At 38.4% G+C, this 19,058-nt stretch overlaps 2 protein-coding genes across 9 annotated transcripts in view; one reads left to right on the top strand and one right to left on the bottom strand.

Annotated features, from left to right (window-relative positions):
- The window catches only part of Nt5e (5'-nucleotidase ecto), a 45,386-nt gene extending 42,585 nt beyond the window's left edge, over positions 1-2,801 (top strand). For both annotated transcript variants that reach the window (XM_021653856.2, XM_060384634.1), the window contains one exon: positions 798-2,801. In XM_021653856.2, coding sequence (XP_021509531.1) covers positions 798-961 — 164 coding nt within the window. In that variant the 3' untranslated portion in view covers positions 962-2,801. The remainder of the gene's footprint in view (positions 1-797) is intronic.
- A 4,205-nt stretch (positions 2,802-7,006) lies between these two features.
- The window catches only part of Snx14 (sorting nexin 14), a 60,041-nt gene continuing 47,989 nt past the window's right edge, over positions 7,007-19,058 (bottom strand). For 4 of the 7 annotated variants that reach the window (XM_060384625.1, XM_060384629.1, XM_060384626.1 and 1 more), the window contains 8 exons: positions 17,630-17,670; positions 17,400-17,519; positions 13,836-13,959; positions 13,436-13,600; positions 12,957-13,052; positions 11,457-11,548; positions 10,816-10,872; positions 7,007-7,197 (listed from right to left, as the gene is read on the bottom strand). In XM_060384625.1, coding sequence (XP_060240608.1) covers positions 7,159-7,197; positions 10,816-10,872; positions 11,457-11,548; positions 12,957-13,052; positions 13,436-13,600; positions 13,836-13,959; positions 17,400-17,519; positions 17,630-17,670 — 734 coding nt within the window. In that variant the 3' untranslated portion in view covers positions 7,007-7,158. Of the gene's footprint in view, positions 7,198-10,815; positions 10,873-11,456; positions 11,549-12,956; positions 13,053-13,435; positions 13,601-13,835; positions 13,960-17,375; positions 17,520-17,629; positions 17,671-19,058 lie in introns of all 7 variants that reach the window. The other 3 variants (XM_060384623.1, XM_060384628.1, XM_060384624.1) reach the window with 1 other exon arrangement.

The following is a 19,058-nucleotide window of genomic DNA, read 5'->3' as shown; positions in this document are numbered from 1 at the left end:
GCACTGAAGAACATTATACTGTCCCTTCCCCAGCACACATGATCCCATCTAGCCAACCCCAGAGAAGACATACTTTGTTAGAGACAGGGTCTTTCTAGGTAGTCATGGCTGGCCTGGGGCTTGCTCTGCTGACCAGGCTAGCCTGGAACTCACAGAGATCCTCCTGCTGCTGCTTTCCAAGCACTGGAATTAAAGGTGTGTGCTATCAGACCTGGCCCATGATTTTTTTTTTTTACAGTAAATTACTATGTATTAATAGCACTAGGTATTAAAGAGCTTCAATTAAAGCATCCACCTGGTGTGATGATGATGATGATATTCTTTGGGTCATCATGGGTTTGTCTAAGCAAGTCTTATTTCTTTATCTGTCCACTTCTGGAAATGAAACCTCCAATGTCCCATCATCAAGTATGTGAAGATAATGTTGAGCAGACCGCATAAGAAAGCCACTTTTATTTTTTCAGCTAACTTTTGGCCCAGGTCCCCAATGATGTTGGCTCTGGAGTAGATTGCAGCTGTTTTGTCAACAGCTTCTAGGAAACCTCCAGCTGAGACAACTGCGCTCCTCCCCGATTACCCAGTGCTGAAGTTCACATCTGGAACATGAAAGCACAATCAGATTCTTTGCATTTAAAATGGCTAGCATTTTTGTCTTCTGAGGTGCTTTATCCCTGGGATAAAGAGAGGTCTTCTCTTTTTCAGTTTCAAGGGCTTTAGAGATTTTGTTTCCCTTCTGACTGTTAACAGATCATTTTTTCTAGAGTTAGAATAATGTGTTTTGTTTTGTTTTTTTCCAGGTGACCAGGATATCAGTGTGGTTTCTGAATACATCTCAAAAATGAGGGTAGTTTACCCAGCCGTTGAAGGGCGGATCAAGTTCTCTGCAGGAAGTTGTCACCAGGGAAGCTTTCCTTTAGTAATTCTTTTGTTTTGGGCAATGATCCTTGTTTTGTGCCAATAATGGGAAGTCTCCTTGTCCTTGATGTCAAACTACATTTTTCTTCCAGTGACATTCAAATCTGCCTCTGGAGGACGTGGCTTTGTAACTGCACTCACCACCCTCAAGCCTCCTAGCTGATGCTCAGAGTGCTTCACAAGGAAGAGACTATAGCATCATTTCTCGGGGCCAGCAACTCAGTGAGCAGATAGAAAGTCAAAGTGCACCAACAGGGTCCTTCTCGGGGGTGGGAGGTTGGGGGGGGGGAGAAGAAAACAACTAGGTATGGTTTACATATCCACATAACACAGTTTCTTATCTTTGAGCCACAAAAATCATTTTTCAGTTTTCTATTCATTTCTAATCCATCAGTCAACTAATGTTTACACAGAACTTTATTGTTGCCAGCTATGGTGGCACATGCCCCTAGTCATAGCACTTGGGAGGGAGAGGATAGCTGCAAGTCCCAGGCCAGCCTGACCTATGTACAGTTTCTGGCCAGTCAGCTAGAAATCAAGACTCACACAAACAAACAAACAAACAAACAACCAAAACACTATAATTTATAAGGAGGTTTTAATAGATGTCTTGTGATAAGTTAAGCAAAAAAGGTTGACTTGTTCAAAGCCCATTCATGCCCAAATGATAAATCTAAGACCTCTACCTAAGTCTTTTGTCCTCAAATCCAATATATCTCTCCTACATCAAGTCTCTTTTCTTCTTGCCTATGGCCCTGGATGACAAATCTCTGGTTTGTTTCCACCCTCCATACTTTCTTCTGGGCTCCTGCTGTCTATCTTCTGGGCTCCTGCTGTCTACCACCATGTGCCTTTGATGAATGATTGACAACTGTATAAAGCAGGTTATAGATTAGTTCAGAGACTGTAAAAGGCAGTCAGAAGTCAGGGAAGAAAGGGAAAGGAGGATATGACTGGGACTGATAACATTCCAGAAAGAGAAGATGGGCATTTAGATGTGCTACATGAGCACTTGCTAAGGAACAGAGCATAATTCCAAAACAGAACACTGGTTCTTGCTAACTCTTGTGAGATTCCGAAAATCCCACCTCTCTTTCTCCTTCCTTCTTCCTCATATGGAGGTGTCATGACAGAACTTTCTAAAATAAACTGTAACTCTAAACCTGTACCTGTCCTTCCCAAGATGCAATACAGCTCTCATTCTAGTCACACCATGGACATTTTTGAAAAATTCAATGTTCTGGAAGGCAGGAGTGATTTTGAGAAGTGATGTACATAAATGTTTGAAGTCACTGAGTCTCAAATCCCAAGCAACTACTGACAGGTGACACTTAAGTCAAGATAGGAGAGGACCAACAGGACAGTGAGCCTTATGGGATGCCCAAGAGATACCCAGACCAATGAGATAATCTCTGCCCACAGAACACCTGACTAAGAAGGTCCTGTGACCGAGTGAACAAGGTCAGCACTGCATCAGTAATCAAGAAATGGGAGCCTTCACCATAACCACAAAACAGCAGCTAGATGTTGGGACAGGAAACATATTTGTTTCCTAGTGTTTACAAATATTAAGTACTCATGACACAAAACACTTTAAGATTTCCAATCCTTATATGAAGTTTGTTGCAGTGAAACAATTCATTCAGTTCTATGAATATATAGATTAGTTATAAACAGAAATGTCAATAAGACTGTAAAAATTAAAGGTGTATTTGATGTATATTTTTATGGTTTGCCAGTAAACAAGAAATCTGATTTCAGTATAATTTTTAAAAACATTTTATAATTTTTCTAAGTATGTGTATATCTGTTTTATGTGGCAGGATTGAGAATGACCTTGGACTCCTTTATAATTGTAAATTCCAAATAATAAAGCTGAAGATATATTTCTTTGTCTTTCTTCTCTCAAACACTTGTTACCCCCTGCCAAGAGTATAGCAAAAACAATTTTCACCAGGATCATTTCTCTTTACCATCTAGTAGCCCTTCCCTTTTCTTACTTCAAAACTGAGAAGAAAAATGCAAGCAACACTTTGTTTGTTTTTCTCTAGATGGGGTTTCTCTGTATACCTTACCTTGGTTGTCCTGGACTCAAGCTGGCCTCAAACTCACAGCGATCCTCTTGCTTCTGTCTCCCTGAGTGCTGGGATTAAAGGCTTGCACCACCAAGCCCGACTATGCATGGAATTTTTAAGCAGGAGAGTTTTCTTATTTTTATTTTTTAAAGGAAGTTGGGACTTTTCTTCATCTAGCCTTGCTTTACTCAGTGAAACTTTACCGATCTCTGCATAAACCACATCCTTTGTGCCTAGTACTGCTGGGTTACAAACGGGAAGCACAAGAATGAGTAAGGCACATCTCTGTGCCTAGGCTGTCCAGAGCTGAGTAAGGAGACAGAAAACTACATTAAATCTAAAAACAGAAATTCAAGCATCCGTCTGTCTAGCCATTATCTATTCCTGTTCCTAGAAAGATACTGTATCCTTCCTGGACAACCTACTCATAGTAGGACAGCTAATAACAACCCCCTAGCCAAAGAAGCAAATATTCAACATACTTCTGACAACTACAGTGTCATTCAATTTCATTCAAGTTATTGCTCCACAGATATAACATTGTTATCCAAGCCAAGAGAGTGAGGCCTACGGTGACATGTACATAAATGCGAGACAAGCTTTTCCCTGCTGTCTATACAGTGATTCCATAGTTGTATGTAACTGTCTTCCCCCACATGAAGGTACTTAAACAACAAACAACAGTAGCCAACGGGTCTGAAGTCAAAACAAAAGCCATGTGCAAAAAGTGTATGATTCAAGAGCCTGAAAACTCATACCAAGGTCAGCTCTACTACCACCCCTCTGTGGTTAGATATGTAAGGATACCCTTTGTATTCTCTCTAAACAAGACTGTCAGCTTCTGTCATTTAACACCCAGAACCAAAACTGGCTGCAATTAGGAGCGAACATCAGAAAGCTTCCCTGAACACATGCTAAGTGGACTTAGGAGGTAAGAGTCAAATATGCACATTTTAGCTGTTAAGTAACACCTTTCAAATCAGGGGAAATCATAGAAACTCCCTTCTCAGACTACTAAAATGAATCAGAAAAGCTGGAAAATTAACTAAATTGGTCACACAGTGCTTGAAGTTCATTTCCTTGCAGATGTAGTTTCACTGTCTCTCATTTTGCCACTTTTGTGCTACCTTTTAAATCTTGAGCTGAAGAGTTCACTCAGCAGTTAAAAGCAATACTTGCTCTTACAGAGGATCAGGGTTCAATTCCCAGCACCCATATGGTCACTCACAAGCATCTGTAACTCCAGTCCCAGGAGATTCAATGCCCTCTCCTATCTCCTCAGGCACCAGGCATGCACATGGAGCACAAACATATAAAATAAATCTAAAAAATTTTATTAATTACATCTCTTCAAATACGATGCTAGCAATAACATACATAAACAAATATAGATGTGGATACAGTATAATGTGTAGAAAAAAGAGGAAAAGCTAAGCAATGGGACCAAGGAAGGATTGAAAGCAGGTAATAGAAACGAGTTACAGAAGCATATATAAAACTAAATGATTTTCTAAGTCTAATCCTGTCAAAAAAATCTTCATTTTTGGTGGTAGATGGGTGCATGGAAATATATTCAATGATGAAAGTATAAAATCCAACATGAAGCGCCTTAACTGGTGTTCCTAATAACCTATCCTAACTGAATATAAGTTCATTGAGCTGTATAGTCTTTGAGTCTGGTTAATTTCCATGTGTAATTTTTTTTATTTGCAACATTTTTTAATAATAAAGTTTATTTAAAGAACTCTTTGGGCTGGAGAGATTGGAGAGATGGCTCAGAGGATAAGAGCACTGGCTGTTCAAAAGCCCTGAATTCAATTCCCAGTAACCACATTGTTGCTCACAACTATCTATAATGGTATCTGGTGCCCTCTTGTGGCATGCAGAATAGTGTATAAATACTTAAATAATTTTTTTTATTTATTTTACTTTTTAAATTAAGTCTTTTGAAATATGATGGCACAAGCCTATTCATCCCAGCGTTCAGGAGGCTGAGGGAAGAGGATCATGAGCTCAAGGCCCGCCTTGGGCAATGGAGCAAGTTGTAGTCTAGCCTAGACTATGACAGCCTAGAAACTGTCTCAAAGCTCAAAACATGAACTATCCAAATAAAGTACCTTGGCAACCTCCTTCTCACTGGTGAACCATTGGGACTTGCTTCCATGTCCAAGATGATGCACGTCTGCATGCTGTACTGTGCCATGCCATGCATGCTGAGGCCCAAGGACAATGTGGAGGAGCCTGCTCTCTTCTTCCGCCATGTGGGTTCCAGGCATCAAACTCAGGTTGCCAGGCTTAGCAGCAAGTGGCTTTACTCACGGTCTTCTCTGGCCCTCCTTTACTTTTTATAAGGCCATCAATCCTACTGCAGTAGGGTCCCACTCAAATGACTCTTTTAACCTAAGTTACCTCCTAAAAGGCTGTCTCCAAACACTGTCACTGTGGGATTTATGGTTTCAACAAAGGAATTTGGGAAAGGAATACTTCAGACCATAACAACGAGTAAGCCCTACTTAGAGAAATTGTGACACACACACACACACACACACACACACACACTACTCATACAAAGTTAAATAAGTCAGTCATATTATAAAAGAAGAAAGAAATGGCAATGCAATTGCTATTATCTGCAAGATGTTTGTATATAGCATTGCATTGCATTTTCATGGTCACTGTTTTATGTCTTCTAGGTGATGATGCTAGGCCACAGAGAACTATAAAGGTAGAAGTTACATTTGGATGTCTCTAGTCTTTATGCTCTTGTTATTGTTGAAATATAAAGAATTTGTTTATAAAAGTAGCTACAGTCTGGGCAACTTTCAGAAGCCTTATCCCTTAGTGCATTTCAAATTTACTGTGCCTATTCCTCCCCATCTGTTTTTATATGTATTTTAATGTATGAGCTTCATGAAGAACATAGTTTCATTTTTTTAATTAATTTAGTTTTATTTTATGTGCATTGGTGGTTAGCCTGCATGTACCATCTGTGTAAGGGTGTCAGCTCTTGGAGTTAAAGACAGTGTGAACTGCCATGTGGGTGCTGGGAATTGAACCCAGGTCCTCTGGAAGAGCAGTCAGTGCTCTTAATCACTGAGCCATCTCTCCAGCCCCTGAAGAACATGTTTTAAGTGTGTTGCTACAGAATTACCAGAGGGAGCTATCTGGCTAGAAGAATACAGTAAAGCTAATACTAGCTGGAAAACCCTTTGAAAGTTATAAAGCACACTATAAATTGTCTTTCATGTGCTCCAATTTAGGTACTGGTAGAAGATCTTCAAAATAATTGAAAGCAAACATATAATCTATGTTTACTGACTTGCTAAAAATATTCAATTTTACAACAAAAATGGAAACAGAATATGTCCACTGCTGTTAGCAGACTATATATATATATATATATATATATATATATATATATATGGCTTCAGATGTAGCCAGCATTAGAATAAATAAGTATGTCTTGCTAGATGCTGTCAAAGAATGTGCTATGCTTGTATACATAAACTAGCACAGCTAGACAAACAAAGGAGAGACCATGAAACATGGCCTACTTACTTCTTCACACTAAACACAACTGCATTTGAAGCAAAAGAATACAAATACTCTTTCAAAAACAGCAACACAGGGCTGGGAAAATGGCTCAGCAGATAAAGTGCTTGCCATGCAAGAGTGAACACCAGAGTATGAATCCCCAAGGGCTGCATAAAAATCAGCAGGCATGTAGATAGGCATGCCTAGATCCCAGCACTCAGGAGGCAGGAGCAAGCTGGTTAGCTAGACTAGCCAAATCCACAAGCCCCAGGGGCAGCAGGAGAGCCTGCCTCAGTAAACAAAGTAGAGAGTGATGGAGAAAGATGCCCACTATCAACCTCAGGCCACCACACAAATGCGCACACATGGGCTTGAGCAGCCACACGTATGTACCTAAACACACGTGAATACATAAATACACACAGAAAGAGAAATCAGTAAGTGGCATATGTTCTAGTAAAACAGAAAACAAAAAGCCACAATTCCTAAATCACTTTTTATTGCTATTTAGTTTGTTAGTTTTTACTACAACAAAAAAATATATTTCAAACACTGAAGTACATGATATTTATAAAAATATACAAAGTAAAAAGTACATTTCTATTATACTGGTATGTTATCCTTTATCAAATGTTTACATCCAGGATGTCATGGAGGTAGCTTCCTTTTGTACCTAAAGTAAAAATAAAACCATTTAATAAAAGACAATAGGATAGGGTTCATTTTTTAATTTCCTAATAGCTCTACTACATAATGTTCTAGTAAAGGTACACACACATACACAGTAATCTAAATATTTTCTGGCACATGCAGCAGATAATAGATAATGTATTCTCACAGACCTGATAAAAATCTCAGCGCTACCTTCCCTATCAGTGGACTGAAGGAAGGGCATGGGAAAAGAAAAGGGAGGGAGGGTGGGATTGGGAGGACATGAGGGAGGGGGCTACAGCTGGGATACAAAGTGAATAAATTTTTTAAAAATTAAATTAAAAAATCTCGGAGCTAAAAGTTTTCTGGTATTCAAAAGTTAGGGAGCTGGAAAGATGGTTCAGAAGCTAACAGCTCCTGCTGTGCAACTCTGAGAACTAGAGTTCCGATCCCATCACCCATGTAACAAGCCAAACACTATGCTTGTAACCACAGCTCTTAAGAGGTCAGAGATAGGAGGACTGCTGACTTTTTGACTTCCACGTGTGCATACACTCACATAGACACACTCACATAGACACACACATTCACACAAAAATACACACATTTACATAGATAAACACACATACTCAGACACACAGACAGACAGACACATACACAAAGCTTATTAAAAAAAATAACAAGACAGTTGCTTACTATCCACTATAACTGGACAGTAAGTCCCTACTTATGGGATGCCACACACATTGGTTACAGCATATAGAGGACTCCATTTGGAACTAACTGGGAAACTTCCTCTCTGCTTACTAGGTTCCAGAAGGTCTTATACAGGCTGTCAAGGAAGAAAAGCAATCAACAAATGCTGGACCCTGCACAGGACACTATGAGCCTGCCAGGCAAGACATGCCCTCAGGACAATAGTAGCATGAATTTTATGGGGCTAAGACAACTTTTTCTGATCTAATGTGAGGGGTGTTCCACAGCAGGAAATCCATGGCTGATACTATTAAATCTGGCCAAAACCCAACGACTGGAGAAGTCATAGGCCCTAGGAGGGAGCCTGATATTGTTGCTACAAAGCCCTGTTGTCAAAGTACCTTATAAATATTTGCATTGATACCTTAGATTAGCACTGCTCTCAATCTTAGAGAAACTGTCTGACTGCTCAGTGCTGAAAATAAGTAACTGTGAATGTGCAGCCCTAAATGGGACATTTCTATCAACTCCCCCTTCCCAAGGTTCAGAAAACCTCTAGGAAGTGAGGCTGGAGAAGAATGATAGAGCCTGAAGGTGAGGAGAAGTGCTATTACACTCATGAACTAACAGTTACTGTAGGAACTTGCACAGGAGTGCGATAGTCACATACAAGGCTCTAGGCTCAATCCCCAGCATCCCAAAAAAAAAAGAAAAGAAAAAGCTGGGTGTGGTGGTGCAAGCCTGTCATTCCTGCACTCTGGGAGGCAGAGGGAGTCGGATCTCTGTGAGTTCAAAGCCAGTCTGGTCTACAGGGTCCAGGACAGCCAAGGATACATAGAGAAACCCTGTCTCAAAAACACCAAAAAAAAAAAAAAAAAAGTCTAACAGCCTGAGTTTGGTCCCTGAGACCCACACATTGAAAGATGAGAACCAACTCTGCAAACTGTCCTGGGAAAGTCACACTTGCATTGTGGTGTGTGTGTTTACATGTATGCACACGAGTGAGAATGCACATACAATAAACTAATCAATCTAGCCAAACTTTAAAAAAAAAAAAAAAAAAAAAAAAAAAAACAGACAAACTCTAGGATGCATGTAGGAGGGGGTCAGGGGCCCCACTCCTGAAAAACTATTGGCAGTTGATGGCTGCTGGGAGGAGAGTCATCCTTTTTAAGAATGTGGCCACTAGCAGGTTGCTCATGCTCCAATGGATGCCCCCACACCCATGCACATATGGGCAGCAGTAACTGGACTCTGTGGGTTATTTAAAAGAAATGACATTGAGAGGGAGATGTGTTGAAAGGGGGTCCAGACCATGTTGGATATAACCTAGAACCTCTGCTCAGTAACCAATTGGTTTCCCATAGTAAGGGGAACAGGGACTATTTCTGACAGGAACTCAGTGGCAGGCTCTTTGACCTCCCCACCCCTCAAGGGAGGAGCAGTCCTGCTAGGCCACAGAGGAGGACTTTGCAGCCAGTCCTGAAGATACCTGATAAAACAGGGTCAGATGAAAGGGGAGGAGGTCCTCCCCAGTCAGTGGACTTGGAAAGGGGCAGGGAGGAGATGAGGGAAGGAGGGAGGGTTTGGGAAGGAATGAGGGAGTGGGATACAGCTGGGATAAACAGTTAATAAAATGTAACAAGAAAGAAAAAGGAAGAAGGAAGGAAGGAAGGAAGGAAGGAAGGAAGAAAGGAAGGAGGGAGGGAGGGAGGGAGGAAGGGAGGAAGGGAGGGAGGAAGGAAGGGAGGGAAGGAAGGAAGGAAGGGAAAAAAAGTTTTAGGTAACAAATATGGTACGTTAAAGAATTCTCAACCTATATATAAATCAAAGAAACATGATGTCAATCAAAACATAAAACAAAACAGAAAAGTCTTTGCTCACAAGAATAAAATTTCAGAGCTGGAATTTCTACTATCCATTTTGTTTGGTTTAGAGCAAGACTTACTCATAAGTAAAAGACAATATATAACCTTGGAAAAGGACCCGGTGTATAATACTGAATTGGGGAGTTAAAAGATCAGAGTAAAGTCACTAATTTGTCAGAACATAGAAGAAAAGAGAGTTTGTAAAAAAAAAAAAAAAAAAAAACAAAAAAAAAATCTTTTTTATTTTTTTCTGTTAAAAAAAAAGAGGGGCTGGAGAGATGGCTCAGAGGTTAAGAGCACTGTCTGTTCTTCCAGAGGTCCTGAGTTCAATTCCCAGCATCCACATGGTGGCTCACAACCATCTATACTGGAATCTGATGCCCTCTTCTGTTATGCAAATGATCTACAGATAGAGCACACTTATATGCAAAATAAAGAAAGAAAGAAAGAAAGAAAGAAAGAAAGAAAGAAAGAAAGAAAGAAAGAAAGAAAGAAAGAAAGGGGGTCCAGAGGGAGTTAGGGTATTAAAGGGTAGATGGCTAAATACATGGTGTACATGTATATGTACATGTATATGTATATGTATGAAATGTTAAAAAAATAAATTTTTAAATTATATTTAGAAAGAAGACAAATTCAACATCCTCAAGATTAAATATAGTAAGAACACCATGGTCTAACTCTTAACTACTATTGTGTTCTTGAATTTATAGATCCATGCTCAGAAAACATTCAAGTCTCTGACTTATATGGCAGACAATGTTGCAGGTAATCATCTGAACAACTAGGCCCACTCCAATGCTAAAATGAGTCACACGTTCAGCTGAAAGCACAGGAAAGGCCCTTATCTGCTTGTAACTAGGAATGTAGGACTTCACCAGAGACTCTTCTGTGTCTGCTACCCCAGATCCACTCTACCTTTGGACATGTTGATAAGGACAATATAAAAAGCCACTGTGTCAAGTTGTTCAGTTTCCAATGACTGCAGTCACAATGGTTCCCTTACATTTTGGTCTCTAATTAAGTGTTCAAATACTACTCAGAAAAGAATGAATAACTCACTGCTTTCCAGTTACCTTATTTAGCTCTGGAAACAGCTCCTGTATCACAATGTCCAACAAAACATAGGTCAGCTGCAGCACAAAAACATGTAATAAAATATAAGGTTCTAAACAGTGAAAATGAGAGGCACAGAATCCAGGACTATGGAATCTCTAGGCAAAAAGGAACAGCAATGTAAAACAAGCACAAAAGTGTATCTAATACCACCAACAATGTTCTTTCCTTAAGTGCATGGTAGAGGCCTTTAGGAATAAAAAAAGGTGACATTACTATGCTTCACCCATTTTACATAAATTGCTTTACACATATTTTAAACAAGCAGAACACTGACATTATATTAAAATTTCACCAAAATGTATAGCAACTATATACATAAAAATATTGACTGGTTATTCTATGACTTGAATTATGAAAATTTAAATGTTTACTTTATGTCACAAATTTTCTATGTATCCAAAATTTTCTACTAGGAAGCTATATTAACTTTAAACAACACTGCATGTCACAAAGAAGAAAGATAACCAGCAGAAACAGTATATACAGATTTTCCTATATGAATGTTTAGATTATATGGGCTATATTTCATATAGTGACTCACAGAGGTAATAAACCAGACATCTTGTTCAGCAAACCATACCAACACTAGCCTACTTACCTGCTTGTTGAGCACTGGCTGCTGCAAGCCATCAAACAGAAGTCTGACGCTTTCATACTTGGTTTCTTCACCAATACACTTGACTATAAGATCTAAACAGGAAAGACGTGGAACAGTTCATAATGACTCATCACTAACCGCCTCTTAGAGTAAAAGTCTGCCTTTGTTTTTCCCAGACACCACGTAAATTCTGTAACTCAGTATTTCTCAAACCACTTTCTGCAAAAAGCTCCCAGAAACAAATCTTATGGTAAAGTGAAGATAATGTACTTATCATAAATCCCCCTTTCAGAAGTTTACAATGCACAGGATATACTGTAGCATATAAATCAACTACCACTAAGTGATAAAAGTGACTTTAAAATATACATATTTTACTACACATTAAGATTTAAAACAAACAAACAATTTTTTGTTTGTTTTTTTTGTTTCAAGATAGGGTTTCTCTTCGTAACATTGGTTGTCTTGGACTCACTTTGTAGATGAGACTGGCCTCAAACTCACAGAGATCTGCCTGCCTCTGAGAGTTCTAGGATTAAGGGCATGTGCCACCACACCTGGCCCAATAAAACCCAATTTTTTAAAATATTTATTTTTAATTATATGTATGTCTTGTGTTTGCAAGGAGAGATGCACACATGAGTGCAAGTGCCCACAGAGGCCAGAAGAGAGTGCTAGTGTCTTTGGAGGTGGAGTTATAGGCAGTTGTAAGCCACCTAACATGATGTTCTCTAAGGACAGCATGTACTCTTAACTACTAAACTATCTCCCCAGCCCCAAAGCAAGAGATTTTAAATGCCATATGATGTCTGTGCATTTGTGTATACACATATAGAAATATACAGAAAAAAATGTCTATGACCAGATGTGGTAGGTATCTATAATCTCATCATTTGAGACTCAAAAGTAGAAGGATCGATGCAAATTTGAGGCCAACCTGGTCTACACAGTAATTTGCAATCCAGTGAGGGTCATATAGCAGACCCTGTTTGTTGTTGTAAAACAAACAAACAAAACAAAACAAAAAAAAAACCCTGACTATTGTGTGAATAAAAATAGCCTTTTCACCTGGCATGGTGGCATACATCTTTAATCCCAGCATTAAAGAGGCAGATCTCTGTGAGTTTGAGGCCAGTCTGGTCTACAAAGTGAGTCCAAGACAGCCAGGGCTTGTTATACAAAGAAACACTGTCTCTTAAAAAAAAAAAAAAAAAAAAAAAAGCCTTGAATTTTAGAGGTAAGCCAAGAATAGGTATTCTTACATGTAAATCCTGGCACTCAAAAGACTAAAGCAAAAGAATTATTGCAAATTCAAAGCCAGCCTGAGCAACACTTCAAAAATCTACCTCAATCAAACAAAATATTGGTAGTATCAACAAAAGAACAAATTGGATTTACTAATGAGTTAATTGAACTAGTTAATATAATTAGGTTCAATAATTATACTGCAACTTCAAAGGGATGCTAATCTACATGAAATTGAATTATTTAATATTATACCTGGAATGTAATTCATCATTTCTTCAAAAGTCTGTTTTGCTCCTTTTTGCTTATCTTGGAGAGACCGAGGTTCAGTATTTTCACAAAATATAGCATCTAAAACCAAGTATAAGACATTTATACAATTATTCTACAATTTATCCTACGAGTAGAACTTCTGGTAAGAAAAAAACAAAAACAAAACACACCCTTTACTCTTTTAGAACTAACTAAAATCACAAGCACAAAACATGACACAGACAGTCCAGTGCAGGTGCACACCTGTAATTCCAACACTCAGGGAGACAGAGGCAGGTGGATCTCTGTGAGTTTGAGGCCAGCCTGGTCTACAAAATGAGTCCAGTACATCCAAGGCTACACAGAGAAACCCTGCCTCGGAAAAAAAAAAAAAAAAAAAAAAAAAAAAAAAAAAAAAAACTAAACAAACAAACAAAAACAAAAACCACACAAACATGACACAAACTGGATCAAATACAAACCTCTGAGAAGCGTTATGAGTGAAACCAGCCTGTGTTCCTGAAACAGCTGCTCCAGTTTGCACTGGAGATAGTAGTCAGTGTACACTTCCAGTGTGTTCTTAAAGAGGATTCGAGTTCCCATTAAAAGATGATGAAGCCAGTCTGGAACTTGAAAAACTACTCGTCCTGAGGAAAACCAATTGAGAATCAACTTACACCTGCTGTTGCTCAAGATGATGAATGGATACAAGTAACAGAGTTCAGTTAGACTTACTAATCACTAGTGACATTAACACATTCAAGGCCAATGTATTAAGTCTGTGAAAGGACTGTCTTTCACAGAGTTGAGGTAGGGCTGTATCTGCCTACTATATCATGAGGCAGATTAATGAAGAACAGGGGCCACTGAGGCCTTACTTACCTACATACATCAGGTAATCATAGACTCCGTCCACAGTCATCACCTCCATGAAGTAGTTCTGATTTTGCTTTCGCTCTATATTCTCAGCACGGTTTGCATTATTCTTAAACAGATCATTGAAAAGCTAAAGTAAAAGTTGAAATAATAAAGAGAAATATACTTTGTTGCATCTGCTAACAATGATCACTAGGGTTAAAATACATAGCAAAAAAATGCCACATTAGAAAAACTTAAAATCTGCTTTCAAAAGTTCACATTTGTGGCCAAAGCTATAGAAAAACATTTTTCTCAAAATATTACATAAAACCTTGTATTCACTTTTCCCCTAAGAGTTAATTCACTCACTATCCACAAAGAATCTCTTTTCTTTTCCTTGTTTATTTTTCCCCCTTTTTGGTTGTTTGTTTTGTGGTGTTTGGATATTATAAACCTAGAGGCTCAAGCAAGCAAGGCAAATGCTCTACCACTAAGCTGTATCCCTGCCCCTCACTTTTGTTATTGATTTTTGGAGAGATACAGAGACAGAGCAAAGCAATGTAGCCCCAGGCTGGCCCTCAAACTCATGAACCTCCTCCCTCGGCCTCCCAAGTGCTAGGTTTTATAGGCATGCACTGCCATACCTACCTCTCCTTCCTTTGTGTCATCACTGCTATTATTTTGGTTTTGGCTTTTTAAAACAAGGTCTCATTCTTAGCCCTAGAATGCCTGGAATCCAGTATATAACTCAAGCTGACCTCAAAATCTTGGCAGTTCTCCTGCCACAGCAACCTAAGATGTTCTCTTTTGTTTACATAAACCCGAAGAAACAAAGTTATTTGTGATGGTGTGTAATTATATTATCAATAGCTAATTTTAATACTAGTATGATTAAAAGACTACAAATTATTCACTAATGTGCAGATATAAAAATTCACCTTTATATAAAGTTCATTTATACAATATTATTCAAGCCCAAAATAGTTTAATCAATATGGGGAAAAATCATCTGGGGATTAGCTTAGTTGGACAAGTACTTGCCTAGCATTCATGAAGCCTCAGGTTCTATTATCAGTACCATACAACACTGTGTATGGTGGCACATGCCTGCAATTATAGCACTCATGCAGTAAATGCAGAAGCAGTTCAAGATTACATATTGGCTACAAAGTGAATTCAAAGCCAGCCTAAACTAAGTAAGATCCTATCCCAAAAAAGAAAAAGCAGCACTTCTAATCAAAAACTATGAAAGCAATGACTCTTTATAGCACCGAAATATATGCTAGGTAATTCATTTTAACAAAATCATTGTTTAACTCATTTATGCTTCCATCCAACAAACATTAAGTTCTATGTGCCAGAGATCATGCAAAAGGCAGTAAGTGCAAAGATGCAACAGAAACTTAACATCTAATATAAACAGATGAAGAAATACATGAACTAAAGCCAGGCTGGGTGGCTCATACAACTTTAATCCCAGCACTTGGGAAGCAGAAGCAGAAGCAGTGGGGTCTCAGTGAATTAGAGGCCAGCCAAGTCTACCCAGTGAGCTGTGCCTGGAGAGGAGGGACATGGAGAATGCAGGAGAGAGGGAAAGAAGATAAGAGAAACAGAACAGTGACTACCACAGAGAGTAGTGTATTCAATTGTATGTGAAGTAAGTCTTCCCCATCTACCCACATTTTAAGTGTAATTTTTCACTAGAAAATACTTATAGTAAGTCTGCACAAGAAAGGGAGAAAAGCTAACCCTAAAACCCTAACTATTATTATACTTGCTGTAAGTTCCTGTCTGGAGTCTGAACAGGTCTGCAATCATTCAGTTCGAAGGAACTGCATTTCCTGGAGGTCGGGACTTAGCTCAGTGGCAGAGTGCTTGGCTAACAAGCATGAGATTGTGGGTTTAGTCTCCAGGTCCAAAAACTACACATATTTTAACATAAAATAACAAATATATCAAAGATGGTTTTCCGCTTTTTTCACTGGAAAGGAGATCAAGTATCTGTACTATGCTTTGTACATTTATATTAATATAAATTAGCTGCTGCTAACATTCTTTAAGATAATTAGCCAGGCCTGGAATGCTCTAAGATTTCCTTCTACAAAAAAAAAAAAAAAAAAAAAAAACATTTTAGTAAGTATTCTACATATTATAAGATCTTCTGTTAATTTATTTTCTTCCATGAAGTCAAAGAGTATAAACACATGATAACCCATTGTTAAATATTACCAACTCTTCTTATCCTAGAGACTGAACCCATTCACAAGCCATCAGCAAAGTAAATTTCTAATATGACTACTTGTCTAAAGCTTGCAAATATACCTTCTTGTGTATGAAAATTCCAGCATAATTTATCTTTCCTTATGTTTCCCCCCAGAACAATGCTCTGTGATGCTATCCATAGAGAGCTAATACACTCTCACTTACAAGTATGCTTATAGAACAACGCCCACCTAGAGGAGAATCGCTGACAACTTCCAGCAGTCTTGAGTTTCAACATGCGGGTATATTCACAATGCAGTAGAGAAATGGAATGTTATCGGCAGATGGTGTGCACCTGTATCTGTCTTTAACTGTCTCTCTCTAGGGAACCACAGCTCTCACAGAAGTGACTGAGGATAACTTACAATGATGACTGAGGAGAGGAAAACACTGAGTTTTAATTTTTCCTCTTGAACATGTTTTTCTCTATGGCCTTTAGTGGAGTTTCCACATTAAAAACAGGAGAAGACAGGGGTGGGAGTGGGAGGACTCTGAAGTGTTTTGTCTGCATGCTCTGCAGAAAACAGTGAACCATTATTGAAAACAATAATAGACTTGGAGGGAAAATGTTTTTTAATTCTAGAAGCAAGCAACACACTCTTTTTAAAATCTAGATGGGTTTAAACAGATTAGATTAAAAATCAACATGAAACTGGGTATGGTGACACAAGCTTGTAATCCCAGCACTCACAGAGGCAGAGGCAGGCGGATCTCTGTGATTTCAAGGCCAGTATGATCTACAAAGCCAGTCAAAGGACAGCCAAAGCTACAGAGAAACCCTGACTTGAAAAACCAAAAGAAAGAAAGGAAAGAAAGGGAAGAAAGGAAGAAAGGAAGAAAGGGAAGAAGGAAGGAAGAGGAAAGAAAGAAAGAAAGAAAGAAAGGAAGGAAGGAAGGAAGGAAGGAAGGAAGGAAGGAAGGAAGGAGGAAAGAAAGGACAGACAGACGGGTAGATAGATAGAAAGATTCATAGACAGACAGGTATATGGAGAGATGGAGACAGACAGACAAAATGTGCTTGGCTGGAAATGGATCAGAATAAATAAACAGAGACAGATACTGTCAGAATGGGGGGACAAAAGAACATGGGAGAAGGTTAGAAGATGGTGGAAACAGAATGAGAACTACATCAACGCTAAAAAGAGGTTAAGTGAGAAAACAGGAAGTCAAGAGTTGCTGAGTGAAGGACCGAGAATCTTTCAAAACTGCTAAGAAAACCAAGACTGAAAGGCCACAGCCTGTGCCACCCCTGCACCTCCCCTGTCCAGCCCTCACCCGTCAGCTGTCTCCTGCATCACTTACTGCCTCTTTGACAATATGCAGTACCTTCTTGTTGTTTTCAGAAGTGGGGCTGAGAATGGTCAGTTCTGGTCTACTTGGTTTAGGTTTTGGGGATTCACAAGAGTTAATAAAACTCATGATGAAAGGTTCCAAATGTTGACCCTTCTGTAGTGACAGAAGAGACAATCACTTTTAACATCACAGAAGCTACTACAATTCACTAGTAATTAAAGATATCAGCACCATTTATAAATATACATAAATCAATAATTCACCTCTTTCATTAGTTTTCCAGGAACGGACTTTATAATTTTCCCTATAATTAAAAATAAAATATTAATTTTAAGAAAGTATAACATACTATGTAATTGTTTACATAAATATTTCAGTAGGTATTTTTAAACAAAAAGTAATCAAAAATCCAAAGCTATATAAGTATTTATAATTCATTATTTCACACTTGAACAAAAATTTATAATAAAGGTGATATCCCAAACTACTTTATGAATACATTTAAGATTTACTATTAAAAAAATAAATTGTAACCTTGTATATAAAGGGATATAAGAAGCTTACTGTTAAATATTAAGAGTACAATAAGGAGACAACAATATAATTCTTTACACTGCTATCTATTTAAACTAACATTCATCAGTTTGTTAGTTCATTAGTTTGTTCATTCATTCGTTTACTCCTTCCCTCATTTCACCCTTCCTTTTTGTCCTTGATGCTAGACTCAAACCTAAGGACTTTCCATGGTTGGCAAATGGTCTATCATTAGCTTCATGCTTTGCCCAGAAAAATTCTATGAAAATGTTTCAAAAGGACTGAAGAGCTGGCTTAGAGGTTAAGAGAACCTGTTGCTCTTCAGAGGACCTGAGTTTGGTTCTCAGTCCATGCTGAGCGGCTCACAGCCTCCTTTAACTCCAGCTCTAGGGGATCTGATAGGTTCTTCTGGCCTCTAACACGTGGCAAACACACACACACACACAAGTCAAAAGTTTTAGAAATGTTCTTAAAACATTTTAAACAATGACAAATATGTCATATTTAAACATACACTAAAGTTAGTCAAATGTTTAAGAATATTTTGAGAAACATTTAAGCTATTGGAATAGTTTATATTTTGCATTTTTTGTTTAAAATTTTCCACTCTAGATAGGTGTGTTGGCATAACACTGTCATTCCCAGTGACTGCGGCAGGAGAATCAAGAGTTCAAGGACACCTTAGACTATGTAGTAAGACCCTTTCTTCAAAACAGGAAAAGAGGAAAAAAAGCTACCTTTGTCCAAATTACTTATTGTTTGTATCTCCAGGTTCCCTTTCGAAAACACTAGACATCTGAAGACTTTATCAAGTATTTAAGAAATAACACCCAAAATTAGTCCAAATTGTCAAATTCAACTTAAATTTCTTTCACCTCCATTTAGTAGACACAGCAATACTAAGAGACAATAATAAAAGTAATGAGACTTTTTTTATGACATAGAAATCCTATCAGGGACTACTAACATCCTTCAGAATGTCCCCAAGTTCGTCAAGTTTTATAGGCTTCACAGAATGTGTTTCCCTCACTGCGTCACCACTAAGCCCAATTCTTTCTCCATGTGATAAAGGGGAATTCAAATCACTAGGTCCTGTCTGTCTACTGGCTTCTTCTGCCCTGGAAAACTTAATTCTATAAACTCAGTAAGTTCAAAACT

Source organism: Meriones unguiculatus, chromosome 6 (assembly GCF_030254825.1).
Source record: "Meriones unguiculatus strain TT.TT164.6M chromosome 6, Bangor_MerUng_6.1, whole genome shotgun sequence".
Taxonomy (NCBI): domain Eukaryota; kingdom Metazoa; phylum Chordata; class Mammalia; order Rodentia; family Muridae; genus Meriones; species Meriones unguiculatus.
This window is presented reverse-complemented; position numbering and strand designations above follow the sequence as displayed.